Source organism: Gobius niger (genome assembly GCF_951799975.1).
Source record: "Gobius niger genome assembly, chromosome: 16".
Lineage (NCBI taxonomy): Eukaryota > Metazoa > Chordata > Actinopteri > Gobiiformes > Gobiidae > Gobius > Gobius niger.
Genome location: NC_136867.1, coordinates 30,792,098 through 30,809,207, shown reverse-complemented (window position 1 = coordinate 30,809,207; position 17,110 = coordinate 30,792,098). Strand labels below are relative to the sequence as shown.

The 17,110-nt window shown below is 44.0% G+C and overlaps 1 protein-coding gene across 1 annotated transcript; it reads left to right on the top strand.

The window, feature by feature from the left end:
• Nucleotides 1-592: 592 nt before the first annotated feature.
• On the top strand, nt 593-12,244 carry LOC306975893 (uncharacterized protein; the record flags this gene model as incomplete). Its single annotated transcript, XM_079573691.1, has 7 exons — nt 593-928; nt 5,238-5,646; nt 5,746-5,826; nt 5,886-5,969; nt 6,045-6,107; nt 12,056-12,125; nt 12,178-12,244. 7 exons carry the CDS (start codon nt 593-595, stop codon nt 12,242-12,244), a joined length of 1,110 nt encoding a protein of 369 aa, XP_079429817.1.
• Between the last annotated feature and the right edge of the window lie 4,866 nt (nt 12,245-17,110).

Here is a 17,110-nt window from a genome sequence, read left to right as displayed (position 1 = left end):
CCTCCTCCTCCTCCTCCTGTCTCTGCTTCTGAGCGGAACCATCGCTCAAACATCTGACCCGGAGATCAGCAAAGCCCGGGAGCGAGACGTGTCCACCAGCACCAGAGGAGGAGGAGGTCTGAGCAGGAACACGGAGCTCCACGGCGGAACAGACGGACCTTCCATCTCGCCGAGTGTCTCCACCAAACCGGGTCCTTCTGTGGACGACGGCGGCGATGAACCCCGGAAGAACCAGACCAGTGTTCGAGAGCTTCAGGAGGTACAAGAGGAAGCGTTTGGTGAAGATGTGGAGGAATCGTCAGACGTTCAGGAGGCAGAAGATGGAGAGGACGAAGAGTCAAAGGAAGTAAAACCTGGGGTGAGAAGATCAGAAAACGTGGATTTAAATGTCTCTCGAAACCAGGCAGAAGATCCGAGCTCCAAACATGGAGGAGGTCAAGGAGCAGAGGGAGAAGACGTGGCAGCTTCTGGAAACGTGAGCGAGAGGGAGGACGGGGAGACGAGGAGGGAAGAGCTGACGGAGGAGCAGAGCAGGAGATCAGAGGAGGAGGGAGTCGTGGAGATCGGAGACACAGAGGAGGACGAGGCTCTGATGAAGAAGCAGCTCCAGAACGTTCCACCACAGACGCAGAGGCAGAAGCAGAAGGAGGAGACCCCGAGGCAGAGACCCGTCCGGGATCTGCAGGACTGTGCGGAGCAGGTCCCGGCCCTGGATGATCTCCGGTCTGAGCTGGGACCAGAGCCCAGAGCCCGGGCCGACCCAGAGCTGAGCCAGGGCCTGGACCAGGGCCTGGACCAGGGCCTGGATCTGCTGGAGGACCTGCTTCACTCTGAGGGCCACAGGATCCACGACCTGGACTCTGGGCTGAGGATCGGAGAAGGTCCTGAGGAGCTGCTGGAGAAGGATGTGGACGTCCAGGCTCTGGAGGTGAGTCTCAGGACCAAACACAGATCTGGAATAAAGTCTGGTATGTTCCGGGCATTTGGATGCAAGGTGACACCAGGGGGCGCTCTTTCAACCTTCTCAGTGTAAATGTGAGCTGAATTTCTTCAGAGTGAGACTCTACAAACCAAACAAACCCTGTTTGTCCCAGTTCCTCTGAGTCGTGGTGGGTCATGGTGACATGACAGATGTCACACTCACTGTGTCTGTTAAATGAATGTTATTGGGTTGTTTTGATAATAATGTATAATGTAATAATGTCTTTGATCTTGATACTTGTGTGGAAAACACTATATTTTATTTGATATAAGAGAAATGACAGTTTTATTTGGGTCCTGGGCTCGTCGTCCGAGGGTAAAGGCGGGTCAAATCCCTCACACTTCGGAACCACTGATGTAAAACTTTGGCATTTGCAGAAAATCGTTTTTTACTTTAGGGACAATGCTGAGGTTCGGCCTTCGGATGTTTTGGCGATGATGAAGATCGGCCTCCACGACGCAGACTTGCCCCCCCTGCTGGAGAGGAACAGTGAACGCAGACGTCGCTATCACAGGCAGCAAAGAAACAACAAAGGACTGAGACCCAGAGGCACAGAGTGAAATCCAACAGCGTCACCTTTCCTCATAAATATTCATTAAGCAGCGGGTGCTCGGGGAGTCAAACCCGCGCCTGTCACTCATGCTCCACGAACAGTTTACGGACGAGACGTCGACTGAGCTAAACCTTCTGACTCTGTCCGAGAACGACGTCCAGAGTCACTGGTGCAGAAGCAGAAGAACATGTTCAGTTAGAGACATGGCCTGAGTGCAGAGGGCAGCGGGGGCGGACCGGCCACAAGTCCATTCTGGAGATCACAGACGGGCCACCGGTCCCGCCTTAACCGAGCTTTACCCAAATCTAAGAGCTTAAGCAAAGCATCAAAACAGCAACGAGCGAGCCAGAAAAGCAACAAAAATGTGACAAAAAAGTGACAAAGACGTGACGAAAACACAGAGCCGGTGCTGGCCCTTCTGGGGCCCTAAGCAAAAATCCACACGGGGGCCCTACAGTGGCTATTCGATGAAGAGAGAATCCATTTATGGTCAAAACAGTTCCACTGTTCCAGGGCAGAAGCAGAACATACAGACCTCAATTCAGGCCCCGCCCCCTGTGTGAGGACCACTAACCACTAAGCCACTGTGAGACTGGTATTTAGGACGACTACTAGTCTATTTCTCTTTTTAAAATAGTAAATGGCTGCTCCTGACTGTTGTCTCTGTCTGAGCACTGAGAATTTGTTTTAGATTGTGCACATTCAGAGAACCAGAGTTACTGTAAGTTACTGTGATCATGAGAACCATGTGGATTCAACTCAACAAAAAGGCCACAGACACGGCTTTACTCTCGTCTACTCGCCAAACTGCTGTCCTGATGCCCCAGACTCACCAGCACAATAAGAAGAGAGTTCAACCTCTTAACTCCCGCCTGAACCGAGAGCATTTTCTCCAGTTCAGCTTTACCCAAATCCTGCAGGCCAGTGTAACACCTCATTTGAAAGCTAAGACCTACAAAACTAAATTGATCTTTTTCCTCACGTCATCAGATTTTTTTTCATCATTTTTTTTGTTGGGCAGTCTTCTCATTTTTGTCAATGTTTTGTGACTTTTTTGTCACTTTTTCGTCCAATTATTCGCATTTTTTTTGGTCAAATTCTTATCACTTTTTTGTCCCTTTTGTCACATTTTCATCCTTGTTTTCGTCTCAGTTTTATTGCTATTTTCACACCTTTTTTCCAGAGGCTTTTGGATTGGGGTTAAGCTGGAGAAAATGTGCTCGGTTCAGGTGGGAGTTAAGGGGTTAAATGAGAGAGAGGCCCAGAGTTGCAGCCCAGAGTCCGCGCAGAGAAAACATGAGAGCTGCGCTCGGGACACGGGGACATGATGCAGCCGCGGAGGAGCCGAGTATGAGGCGAAGCATGAGGCGAAGCATGAGGCGAAGCACCGGGAGACAGACGGCCGGGCGGGACACGAGCGGAGAAGCACTCGCGCTTTGGGAGAGACAGGGGGAAGGCGGTCGGTCTCTCCTGCTCATTCACTTCACCAGACTACTCCGTGTTGATGTTATATGTGGCGAAGTAGGCGGAGAGTGAGTGCGCGCTGGAAGAGCCTGTGCCCGTAACAACGCGGTGATTAATCAGTGAAACAACACCGTAGTTTGACTGAGATGCGGGGCCCTTGCAGCCGCGGGGGCCCTACGCACCTTGCGTAGTCTGCGTATAGGAAGAACCGGCTCTGCGAAAACATGACAACAAAGCAACGAAATAAGCAACGAAAACACAACAAAAAACTGACGAAAACACAACAAAAAGTAATGAAAACACAACAAAAAGTAATGAAAACACAACAAAAAGTAATGAAAACACAACAAAAAGTAATGAAAACACAACAAAAACATGCTGCAACAATGTGACAAAAGGATACAATCACTTTTGTAGGTCTTAGCTTTCAAATGAGGCGTTTATGCTGTGTCACCTTTTTTATGTTTTTTTTTTTTGTCACATTTTTGTTGAATTTTTGTCACATTTTTGTTGATTTTTTGTCACTTTTTGTTGAATTTTTGACACTTTTTGTTGAATTTTTGTTGAATTTTTGTTGAATTTTTGTCACATTTTTGTTGAATTTTTGTCACTTTTTTGTTGAATTTTTGTCACTTTTTGTTGAATTTTTGACACTTTTTGTTGAATTTTTGTCACTTTTTGTAGAATTTTTGTCACTTTTTTGTTGATTTTTTGTCACTTTTTTGTTGAATTTTTGACACTTTTTTGTTGATTTTTTGTCACTTTTTGTTGAATTTTTGTCACATTTTTGTTGAAATTTTGTCACTTTTTTGTTGATTTTTTGTCACTTTTTTGTTGATTTTTTGTCACTTTTTGTTGAATTTTTGTCACATTTTTGTTGAATTTTTGTCACTTTTTTGTTGAATTTTTGTCACTTTTTGTTGAATTTTTGTCACTTTTTGTTGAATTTTTGTCACTTTTTGTAGAATTTTTGTCACTTTTTTGTTGATTTTTTGTCACTTTTTTGTTGAATTTTTGACACTTTTTTGTTGAATTTTTGACACATTTTTGTTGATTTTTTGTCACTTTTTGTTGAATTTTTGACACTTTTTTGTTGAATTTTTGACACATTTTTGTTGAATTTTTGTCACTTTTTTGTTGATTTTTTGTCACTTTTTGTTGAATTTTTGACACTTTTTTGTAGAATTTTTGACACATTTTTGTTGAATTTTTGTCACTTTTTTGTTGAATTTTTGACACATTTTTGTTGAATTTTTGACACTTTTTTGTTGAATTTTTGACACATTTTTGTTGAATTTTTGACACTTTTTTATTCAATTTTTGTCACTTTTTTGTTGAATTTTTGTCACTTTTTTGTTGAATTTTTGTCACTTTTTTGTTGAATTTTTGTCACTTTTTTGTTGAATTTTTGTCACCTTTTTGTTGAATTTTTGTCACTTTTTTGTTGAATTTTTGACACTTTTTGTTGAATTTTTGTCACTTTTTTGTTGAATTTTTGTTGAATTTTTGTCACTTTTTTGTTGAATTTTTGTCACATTTTTGTTGAGTTTTTGTAGAATTTTTGTTGAATTTTTGTTGAATTTTTGTCACTTTTTTGTTGAATTTTTGTTGAATTTTTGTCACTTTTTTGTTGAATTTTTGTCACTTTTTTGTTGAATTTTTGTCACTTTTTTGTTGAATTTTTGTCACTTTTTTGTTTAATTTTTGTCACTTTTTTGTTGAATTTTTGTCACATTTTTGTTGAGTTTTTGACACTTTTTGTTGAATTTTTGTTGAATTTTTGTTGAATTTTTGTTGAATTTTTGTCACATTTTTGTTGAATTTTTGTTGAATTTTTGTTGAATTTTTGTTGAATTTTTGTCACATTTTTGTTGAATTTTTGTCACATTTTTGTCACATTTTTGTTGAATTTTTGTTGAATTTTTGTCACATTTTTGTTGAATTTTTGTTGAATTTTTGTCACATTTTTGTTGAATTTTTGTCACTTTTTGTTGCGTTTACATCCTTGTTTTCTTGTCATTTTTTGTGGCTGTTTTGGTGCTTTTTTCCCAAGAAGCTTTTTGATTGGGGTAAAGCCAAACTGGAGAACATAGGATCCGTTCAGGTGGGAGTTTAGAGGTTAACCCTGTGGCCCCATGTTTCTGCAGTCAGGTCTGAGAGAGCTGAGCCGCTCACAGGAAACACAGGTTCTTCAAAGGTTCTAATGTAACAGAAGTCCTTCCTTTTGTTCCACCACAGGCTCCGACCTCGGACCCAGACCCGGCCTCGGACCCGCTTTGGGACCCGGCCTCGGACCAGGCCTGGGATCGGGCCGGCCCCTCGTCCTGGGCCTCTCTCTGGGACGAGCTGAAGAGTCTGAGGAGGCTGGTCCTGGTCCTCAAAGGCCGAGACTCAGACCGAGGACAGACCATCAGGACTTTGGAGACCCAGCTGAGGGACCTGGGTGAGGCGAGCCAGGAGACGCAGACCAGGACCAGGAGCATCGAGACCAAGACCAGGAGCATGGAGGACCAGCTGACAGAGACCGAGACCAGGACCAGGAGCATGGAGGACCAGCTGACAGAGACCGAGACCAGGACCAGGAGCATGGACCAGGACCTGAAGGAGACCACGGAGAAGGTTCATCAGCTGCAGCAGGAGAACACAGGTCAGAACCAGGACCTGTAAAGGCACTTCAGCCAGAGCTCCTTCTCTCTGAAGCCTCTCCGTCCGTTTCACTTCTACATGAATGAATTCCTTCCTCCAGATCTAAAGTCCGAAGTCTCTGAGCTGAAGTCCAGACTGAACCGGACCCAGACCAGCCCTGAAGATCCTCAGAGCAGCTCAGGTCAGTCAGTTTGTGTTAGAAAAGTCGATGATCTTTGACTGTGATTGTTCTTGTTCCAGCCGCCGTGTCGGAGCTGCTGTTCCTGCAGACCCGCCTGAGGGCAGCAGAGGGCGCTGTGGAGGAGCTGAAGAGGAAAAGCTCAGGTCTGAGTCTGACGCAGATGATTGAATCTCATGGTTTTGTTTTTTTATTGAACATGTTTTGTGTTTTTGTTGCAGTTTTCGCGTCGAAGCTTTGTTTGGCCGAGTCTCAGCTTCAGCAGCTTCAGAAACACAGCTCAGGTTCAAACTTTCCTCTTTCTTCACCAGGTTCAGAGATTCATCCAGGAAGTCACGCCAACAGTTTGGACCATTTTTTGGAAATTTTAGGGAATTGTTTTTTTTTTTTTTTTTTTTTAGTGTTTGTTTTTGTGTTTTGTTTAAATATGTATATATGTATATTAACAGTTTGGATTTTTTTGGTAATTTAGTTGTAAATGTTCTGGCAATTTTTTGGAACAGTTTTGATTTTTTTTTTTTTTTACATTTTATGGGATTTTTTTGGTCATTTTTTTTAGGAAGTTTTTTGGAAATTCTTTGGAAATTTTTTAGAATGTTTTTTTTGTGTGTTTTTTGTTTTATTTTATTTATTTATTTTTTTAATTTTGGGGGGGAATATTTGGATTTTTTTTTTAACAGTTTGGAAATGTTTTTAAAAAATGTGGGAATTTTGTTGTAAATGTTCTGGCATTTTTTGGAACAGTTAGGATTTTTTTTGTTTTAAATTTTAGAAAAAAATTTGGAATTTTTTTGAAATTTGGGGGAATTTTTTTTGAAATTCTTTGGACATTTTTTTTTGTTTGGATTTTTTGGGGAAATTCTTTTGAATGTTTTTTTTTTGTGTTTTTTTGTTTTTTTTGTTGAAATATTTTAGGAATTTTTGGGGGGAATATTTTGGGAATTTTTATAGAATTTTTTTTTGAATTTTTTTGAAATTTTTGGGATTTTTTTTGGCATTTTTTGAAAATTAGACATTTTGGGGATTTTTTTTTAAACGGTTCAGAATTTTTGGGGGAAAATATTGTAAACATTTTTGAACAGTTTGGAAAATGTTTCACTTTTTTTGAAAACCTTTGGAAAAGTTTATTCATTCACAAACACTGACATGTTTGGTATCCACGTGTAGCAGGAAAGACACTGTAGTCCAAATATGGTCATTATGGAGAGACTAAACTTTAGGGACGTTTTCTCCAAATGAACTCACAAATACAGATATAAAAAGTGAGGATCTTAATGCTGATCTTAATGCTGTTTCCCAGAATGCCTCTTGTCGAACAGTTCGGGGGCGGAGTCTGTGGCAGAGGAGCTGGAGGAGCGTCTGGAGGAGCTCAGTCTGAGGACCAGAGGTGGGTCACAGGAGCTCAGTCTGAGGACCAGAGGTGGGTCACAGGAGCTCAGTCTGAGGACCAGAGGTGGGTCAGAGGAGCTCAGTCTGAGGACCAGAGGTGGGTCACAGAGGTGGGTCACAGGAGCTCAGTCTGAGGACCAGAGGTGGGTCACAGGAGCTCAGTCTGAGGACCAGAGGTGGGTCACAGGAGCTCAGTCTGAGGACCAGAGGTGGGTCACAGGTCCTCAGTCTGAGGACCAGAGGTGGGTCACAGGAGCTCAGTCTGAGGACCAGAGGTGGGTCACAGGTCCTCAGTCTGAGGACCAGAGGTGGGTCAGAGGAGCTCAGTCTGAGGACCAGAGGTGGGTCACGGGAGCTCAGTCTGAGGACCAGAGGTGGGTCACAGGAGCTCAGTCTGAGGACCAGAGGTGGGTCACAGGTCCTCAGTCTGAGGACCAGAGGTGGGTCACAGGAGCTCAGTCTGAGGACCAGAGGTGGGTCACGGGAGCTCAGTCTGAGGACCAGAGGTGGGTCACAGGAGCTCAGTCTGAGGACCAGAGGTGGGTCACAGGTCCTCAGTCTGAGGACCAGAGGTGGGTCAGAGGAGCTCAGTCTGAGGACCAGAGGTGGGTCACGGGAGCTCAGTCTGAGGACCAGAGGTGGGTCACAGGAGCTCAGTCTGAGGACCAGAGGTGGGTCAGAGGAGCTCAGTCTGAGGACCAGAGGTGGGTCACAGGAGCTCAGTCTGAGGACCAGAGGTGGGTCACGGGAGCTCAGTCTGAGGACCAGAGGTGGGTCACAGGAGCTCAGTCTGAGGACCAGAGGTGGGTCACGGGAGCTCAGTCTGAGGACCAGAGGTGGGTCACAGGAGCTCAGTCTGAGGACCAGAGGTGGGTCACAGGTCCTCAGTCTGAGGACCAGAGGTGGGTCACAGGAGCTCAGTCTGAGGACCAGAGGTGGGTCACGGGAGCTCAGTCTGAGGACCAGAGGTGGGTCACAGGAGCTCAGTCTGAGGACCAGAGGTGGGTCACGGGAGCTCAGTCTGAGGACCAGAGGTGGGTCACAGGAGCTCAGTCTGAGGACCAGAGGTGGGTCACAGAGGTGGGTCACAGGAGCTCAGTCTGAGGACCAGAGGTGGGTCACGGGAGCTCAGTCTGAGGACCAGAGGTGGGTCACAGGTCCTCAGTCTGAGGACCAGAGGTGGGTCACAGGTCCTCAGTCTGAGGACCAGAGGTGGGTCACAGGAGCTCAGTCTGAGGACCAGAGGTGGGTCACAGGTCCTCAGTCTGAGGACCAGAGGTGGGTCACAGGAGCTCAGTCTGAGGACCAGAGGTGGGTCACGGGAGCTCAGTCTGAGGACCAGAGGTGGGTCACAGAGGTGGGTCACAGGAGCTCAGTCTGAGGACCAGAGGTGGGTCACGGGTCCATGAAAACCTTCAGACATGAAGGTGCAGAGTCTGTGTTTGAGCTCAGACCAAAAACAGACGTCATGTTTTTACAGTGAAAACTAAAGGTGTGGAAAAGTGACGAGCAGATGAGAGTTTTTACTACTGGAAAACGACACTAAAATATGTGAAAGATCACGATATCAGGTTCATCTCCAATGTCAAGAAATGTGTGGAAAATGAGGAAGAAAGTGGGGAAAAAGGGGAGGAATAGGGGAATAGGAACATATTATTTATAAAAATTAGCGCACAAAAAAAACAACAACAAAAAACAACAGAAATTTGTTTATTTGAGCTGAAACCAATGGGCTGGCAGGGGCTGGAGCCCAGGGGCCTACCGGGGGTCGGCAACCCGCGGCTCCGGAGCGGCATGCGGCTCTTCGCCCTCCTTGTAGTGGCTCTTTTGTCCCAATGGAGCAGCACCGAGTGTATCTACAAGGAGAACCGGTTCTGGTTCTAATCCATCAGAACCGCGTGACTCCTTCATTAACGACGCCTCTTATTGATCCGCTTTGCGCCGCAGCCTCTTTATACGATAAACTGCAGGTGCGGACCAGTGTTAATTTCGTCGGCTAAAATATTTAGTCTTAATTTTAGTCAAAGTGATATTTTTGACGACTAAAATTGGACTAAAACTAAATTTAAAGTTTCTCATGAGACTACACTATGTATCTGCAGATCCACCACTCGCACCATCCCAAACGTCTGCGCTGTTTTAGGATTCGATTCGCGCTACACTTTGTAAAGAGCCCGTCTGAATCTGTCCTCTTCATACACACTTATGCTGCAGCTGCTCCGTTATTAAGAACCACAACAAATGGGGGCTACAATTCTGTTTAAGCCCCGGGGCCTATGGGTACATTAAGGTGGGCCTGGCTGAAACCATAGATCTACTATAATAAAGATGAGTGAGTTTCATTCAGCCCCATTCATAGAAAAGGTCCCGAGTCCTGTGTGAACCTTAATGGCCGCTCTGTCTCCTCCCGTTCCTTAAAAGGGCGAAAAGGCTCGAGGAGTGGGCGGAGCCTCCACAGAGCTCTGGAGCTGGTCAATGCACTGAAAAGGCTTCCAATTATCAGGCTCATAAAGTCACATCATTTTTTTTAGATAAAGAAGTCCCACAGCACCAGTCTATATCTCACTACAATAATGACAAACCTTCTGCTGGTCTGTAAATGCAGTAAATTAGAATAACTGCCTTGTATAAAATGTCTCTCTCAAAATGGCTGTAGTGAATGTCTTGAAATAGGCCTCTGTCTCTTTAAGAACCTCTGAGCCTTTAGACACGCCCCCTCCACACGCTGTCTGTGGCATCAGTGGGGAGGGGGTTCTGCTGAGGAGCAGTGGTCGGTTACTCGGCTGGTGACCAAAGCTCGGAGGCGTCTCCAGGAGGTGGGGGCGTTCCTAGGAGGACTCAGGCAAACCTATCCCTAAAATGGCCGCCATCAGTTTTTATCCCTAAAATGGCCGCCATCAGCCAAAAATTCAACAAAAAATGACAAAAATTCAACAAAAAAGTGACAAAAATTCAACAAAAAAGTGACAAAAATTCAACAAAAAAGTGACAAAAATTCAACAAAAAAGTGACAAAAATTCAACAAAAAAATGACAAAAATTCAACAAAAAATGACAAAAATTCAACAAAAAATGACAAAAATTCAACAAAAAAGTGACAAAAATTCAACAAAAAAGTGACAAAAATTCAACAAAAAAGTGACAAAAAATTCAACAAAAAAGTGACAAAAAAATCCACAAAAAAGTGACAAAAAATCAACAAAAAAGTGACAAAAAAATCAACAAAAAAGTGACAAAAAATCCACAAAAAAGTGACAAAAAATTCAACAAAAAAGTGACAAAAAATTCAACAAAAAAGTGACAAAAATTCAACAAAAAAGTGACAAAAAAATCAACAAAAAAGTGACAAAAATTCAACAAAAAAGAGACAAAAATTCAACAAAAAAGTGACAAAAAAATCAACAAAAAAGTGACAAAAAAATCCACAAAAAAGTGACAAAAATTCAACAAAAAAGTGACAAAAAATTCAACAAAAAAGTGACAAAAATTCAACAAAAAAGTGACAAAAATTCAACAAAAAAATGACAAAAATTCAACAAAAAATGACAAAAATTCAACAAAAAATGACAAAAATTCAACAAAAAAGTGACAAAAATTCAACAAAAAAGTGACAAAAATTCAACAAAAAAGTGACAAAAATTCAACAGAAAATGACAAAAATTCAACAAAAAAGTGACAAAAATTCAACAAAAATTCAACAAAAAAGTGACAAAAATTCAACAAAAAAGTGACAAAAAAATCAACAAAAAAGTGACAAAAAATCCACAAAAAAGTGACAAAAATTCAACAAAAAAGTGACAAAAAATTCAACAAAAAAGTGACAAAAATTCAACAAAAAAGTGACAAAAAAATCAACAAAAAAGTGACAAAAATTCAACAAAAAAGAGACAAAAATTCAACAAAAAAGTGACAAAAAAATCAACAAAAAAGTGACAAAAAAATCCACAAAAAAGTGACAAAAATTCAACAAAAAAGTGACAAAAAATTCAACAAAAAAGTGACAAAAATTCAACAAAAAAGTGACAAAAATTCAACAAAAAAATGACAAAAATTCAACAAAAAATGACAAAAATTCAACAAAAAATGACAAAAATTCAACAAAAAAGTGACAAAAATTCAACAAAAAAGTGACAAAAATTCAACAAAAAAGTGACAAAAATTCAACAGAAAATGACAAAAATTCAACAAAAAAGTGACAAAAATTCAACAAAAATTCAACAAAAAAGTGACAAAAATTCAACAAAAAAGTGACAAAAAATCAACAAAAAAATGACAAAAAAGTTAGAAAAATGAGTTGAATACCAAACAAAAAAATGGTGTAATAATCTGTTGACGTGAGGAAAAAGCTCCTCTCGGTTCAGGCGGGAGTTAAGAGGTTAAGAACCTCTGAGCCTTTAGACACGCCCCCTCCACACGCTGTCTGTGGCATCAGTGGGGAGGGGGTTCTGCTGAGGAGCAGTGGTTGGTTACTCGGCTGGTGACCAAAGCTCGGAGGCGTCTCCAGGAGGTGGGGGCGTTCCTAGGAGGACTCAGGCAAACCTATCCCTAAAATGGCCGCCATCAGTTTTTATCCCTAAAATGGCCGCCATCAGTTTTCATCCCTAAAATGGCCGCCATCAGTTTTCATCCCTAAAATGGCCGCCATCAGTTTTCATCCCTAAAATGGCCGCCATCAGAGTTTTTACAGATTACTCAGAAATACGTGAATGTGCCAAGGCAACACTTCAGCCATGTTTTGAATGAGGGAGTGACAGAATAACAGGATGGAAAAACTGCTGAACATCCTGAAGTAACGTCTGAGAGGACAAAGCTGAGCCCTGACTGCAGCTGTGCTGTTTGTGCAGACTCTGAGGAGCAGCTGTGGAGTCGCCTGGACCTCCTGCAGGACCTGAGCTCCAGCCTCACAGGTCACACGTCAAAACATCTGCTTTAATCACAGATAAATCATGTTCTCCTCGTGGTCCAGGCTCACGGAGGTTCCTCTGTCTCAGGCCAAGTGTCGCAGCTCGAGGAGAAGATCAACTCCAGCCTGAGCAGGAGCCTGGAGCCGGAGCTGGAGGAGCTGGAGGAGCTGAAGGAGCTGAAGGAGCTGAAGGAGCTGAAGATGGAGGTGTCAGAGTTAAAGGAGCTGAAGGAGGAGGTGTCAGAGTTAAAGGAGATGAAGATGGAGGTGTCAGAGTTAAAGGAGTTAAAGATGGAGGTGTCAGAGTTAAAGGAGATGAAGATGGAGGTGTCAGAGTTAAAGGAGATGAAGATGGAGGTGTCAGAGTTAAAGGAGTTAAAGATGGAGGTGTCAGAGTTAAAGGAGATGAAGGTGGAGGTGTCAGAGTTAAAGATGGAGGTGTCAGAGTTAAAGGAGTTAAAGATGGAGGTGTCAGAGTTAAAGGAGTTAAAGATGGAGGTGTCAGAGTTAAAGGAGTTAAAGATGGAGGTGTCAGAGTTAAAGGAGATGAAGATGGAGGTGTCAGAGTTAAAGGAGATGAAGATGGAGGTGTCAGAGTTAAAGGAGATGAAGGTGGAGGTGTCAGAGTTAAAGGAGATGAAGGTGGAGGTGTCAGAGTTAAAGGAGTTAAAGATGGAGGTGTCAGAGTTAAAGATGGAGGTGTCAGAGTTAAAGGAGATGAAGATGGAGGTGTCAGAGTTAAAGGAGATGAAGATGGAGGTGTCAGAGTTAAAGGAGATGAAGATGGAGGTGTCAGAGTTAAAGATGGAGGTGTCAGAGTTAAAGGAGATGAAGATGGAGGTGTCAGAGTTAAAGGAGATGAAGATGGAGGTGTCAGAGTTAAAGGAGATGAAGGTGGAGGTGTCAGAGTTAAAGGAGTTAAAGATGGAGGTGTCAGAGTTAAAGATGGAGGTGTCAGAGTTAAAGGAGATGAAGATGGAGGTGTCAGAGTTAAAGGAGTTAAAGATGGAGGTGTCAGAGTTAAAGGAGATGAAGATGGAGGTGTCAGAGTTAAAGGAGATGAAGATGGAGGTGTCAGAGTTAAAGGAGATGAAGGTGGAGGTGTCAGAGTTAAAGATGGAGGTGTCAGAGTTAAAGATGGAGGTGTCAGAGTTAAAGGAGATGAAGATGGAGGTGTCAGAGTTAAAGGAGTTAAAGATGGAGGTGTCAGAGTTAAAGGAGATGAAGATGGAGGTGTCAGAGTTAAAGGAGATGAAGATGGAGGTGTCAGAGTTAAAGGAGTTAAAGATGGAGGTGTCAGAGTTAAAGGAGATGAAGATGGAGGTGTCAGAGTTAAAGGAGATGAAGATGGAGGTGTCAGAGTTAAAGGAGATGAAGGTGGAGGTGTCAGAGTTAAAGATGGAGGTGTCAGAGTTAAAGGAGATGAAGATGGAGGTGTCAGAGTTAAAGATGGAGGTGTCAGAGTTAAAGGAGATGAAGATGGAGGTGTCAGAGTTAAAGGAGTTAAAGATGGAGGTGTCAGAGTTAAAGATGGAGGTGTCAGAGTTAAAGATGGAGGTGTCAGAGTTAAAGGAGATGAAGATGGAGGTGTCAGAGTTAAAGGAGATGAAGGTGGAGGTGTCAGAGTTAAAGGAGATGAAGGTGGAGGTGTCAGAGTTAAAGATGGAGGTGTCAGAGTTAAAGGAGATGAAGATGGAGGTGTCAGAGTTAAAGATGGAGGTGTCAGAGTTAAAGATGGAGGTGTCAGAGTTAAAGGAGATGAAGATGGAGGTGTCAGAGTTAAAGGAGATGAAGGTGGAGGTGTCAGAGTTAAAGGAGATGAAGGTGGAGGTGTCAGAGTTAAAGATGGAGGTGTCAGAGTTAAAGGAGATGAAGGTGGAGGTGTCAGAGTTAAAGGAGATGAAGATGGAGGTGTCAGAGTTAAAGGAGATGAAGATGGAGGTGTCAGAGTTAAAGATGGAGGTGTCAGAGTTAAAGGAGATGAAGGTGGAGGTGCTGGAGCTGAAGGAGGAGCTGACGGAGATAAAGAACTCCAGCCACAGTCGGATCCTGGAGCTCGGCCTCAGCGTCTCAGGTCATTATTGTTTAATTCATCTCCACGTGTTTGAACTTTCAATGGTCCAGTTTCCTTCAGAGAATCTCCGTCTGTGTCTCCAGAGCTGAGGGAGGCGCTCACGGAGGAGGTGCTGGGGCTGGCGGAGGAGCTGAAGGAGGAGCTGGAGGAGCTGAAGTCCTCCGCTGAAGGTCAGTCCCGAAAGTCGTCACCGATGGATCCGCCTCCGTCTGAAACTCGCGCTTCTGTTTCAGCTGAAACCGCGGAGCTCGGAGCCAAGATGGCCGCCGCGGAGGAGAGGGCTTCAGGTCAGGCGGAGCGAGCGGAGTCTGTGGAGGAACGTCTGGGACATCTGCGGCAGAACGTCAGCGGTGAGGAGGACGGACAGGAGGAGGAGGAGGAGGAGGAGCAGGAGGAGGAGGAGGAGGAGGAGCTGGAGGAGGAGGAGGAGGAGGAGCTCTGAGGAGGAGGAGGAGCTCTGAGGAGGCGCTGACCTCTGGCTCCGTGTGTTTCAGATGAACTCCGCTCCGTGTCTGAGAAGATCCTCCAGCTCCAGACTCTCACTGAAGGTAAAGATGCACTGCAAAAAGTGCCCGACTAAAAACAAGGGAAAAAATCTTAAAATAAGACGTTTTGTTTTGTTTTAAGGAACAATTTCTGCCAATGGGGTCAGCGTTTTATTCTGGCTAAGAATTCTTATTTCTAGAATATTTTTCTCATCATAAAACAAGAAAGAAACACTAAATTTAAGCAAATAAGTAACTAGAATTAAGCAAAATGTCCTCAGAAAATGGAGTAATTTAAAGGGGGGGTATTCTGCAAAATCGACTTTTTCAAGCTTTACATCATGTTATTAAGTCATTCCCTCATTAAAAACATGGCTGAAGTGTTGCCTTGGCACATTCACGTATTTTCGAGTAATCTGTAGAAACTCTGATGGCGGCCATTTTAGGGATAAAACGCCTGATTCCTTCAGGAAACGCCCTCGACCTCCAGGATACGCCTCCGACCTTTCGTCACCAGCCGAGTAACCAACCACTGCTCCTCAGCAGAACCCCCTCCCCGCAGTGTCTAGCCCTAAGATGTAAACAGAGTCATCATGGAGGATTAGCTTCATGTGTTGTGAACCGGAGCCACAGCAGACTTTTACAAAGACACACATCAGTGTTTCTGTTACCGAAACACCCAGGATTCAAACCGGTGACAAGAACACTTATTTCAGTGTCTGGTTCTGCGCCGGGCCTTGATGATGCACAGAGCCTCTGGAGAAAGCTAATGCTAAGCTAAACCTCGAGTCATCACGTGTAAACGAGAAATATGCACAAATAAAGTCAATAAAAGCACCACACACATCAAGAACCGTTTAACAATGATCACACACTGAGCCTGGCTTGTTGATTTGGAAGTTTATTGCTCACATTTCATCTACAATGGGTCACAGCCGAGTGGTTTTCTCCCGGAGCTAACAAGCTAGCCGCGACAAGCTAACGGGAAAATTCACTGAGTACAAGCAGCATATTATGCACTAAAACGTCACTAAAACAGGCAACTGCTTGAAGCAGCCTTTACGATGATCACACACTGAGCCTGGCTTGTTGATTTTGTAGTTTATTGCTCACATTTCATCTACAGTGAGTCGTAGCCGAGTGGTTTCTCTCTGAGCTAAGGCACCATTAGCCGCGACAAGCTAACAACCTTCACCTTCACAACATTCATTGAAAACAGGAGCATATTAAGCACAAATAACGTCAATAAAGCAGCAACTACTCGAAGCAGCCTTTACGATGATCACACAATGAGCCTGGCTTTACACATTTGTGGTTTATTGCAGACTTTTCATCAACAATGAGCTGTAGTCGATTATAACAAGCTAACGGGTAACCTCGAAAAACCACTGTCCACCTGCACAGATAATGTCCTTTTGAATGGTATGGGCCCCTGCAGATTCTGGTGTCGTCCATGGGGGTATAGTTACAGATCCATAGGGCAGATGCAAAGAGAAGCCTCCAAACAGCAGTTATTTTTCAGGCCAGAGCCCCTTCCAAGCGTCCGGTGTGGAAGGTTCGTCTCCAAATAATATCCTGTGTGGCCATTGTTCACAAAGTGATAAACAGTAGCTCCTTTCCAACAATAAAAATTAAAATGCACCGATCGTAGTTTCAATACTGTGGAGAAAGTGTTGTGATGCCACAGACAGCGTGTGGAGGGGGCGTGTCGGAAAGGGTCAGAGGTTCTTAAAGAGACAGAGGCCTATTTCAAGTCATTTGCTACGGCCATTTTGAAAGAGCAATTTTATACAAGGCAGTTATTCTAATTTACTGCATTGACAGACCAACAGAAGGTTTCGTCATCATTGTAGTGTGATATAGACTGGTGCTATGTGGCTGAAAAAAGAATAATACCCCCTCTTTAAGGAAAACATGTTGTTAATAAATACTAATATTTAAGGAAAGTATTGCCCGGAGACCCGTCTCCATGATGTGGAGCCAGGCTGATGGTCAGAATCACGCTGGCTGTAACCTCTGCTCTCTCCAGGCGACGTGTCGGGGCTGAAGAGCGACCTCGGCGCGGCGGCGGCTCAGACTCACACGCTGGTGGAGCAGCTGCAGAGCGAGGTCAAAGGTCAGGGTTCTCCGCTGGTTCTCGTGGTTTCCTCTGACTCTCGTCTTTCTCGTCTCAGTTCTGTCGGTTCTCCTGGACTCAGCGGAGACACATCTGGAACATCTGCTCCACCAGGACTCAGGTCAGCGCTGTCCACCAGGGGGCGCTGCAGATCTGCCGTTCACTCACTAAAGGCGTAAAGACGTTTGTTTCGTCCTCAGCTCAGGCCGACCGGGTGGAGTCGGTGCAGAAACATCTGGAGCAGCTGCAGAAGGAGAGCAAAGGTCAGAGGTCACTTTATGGCCCTCGTGTGTCTCCTCTGAACTTCCTGGTCTGTGTCTG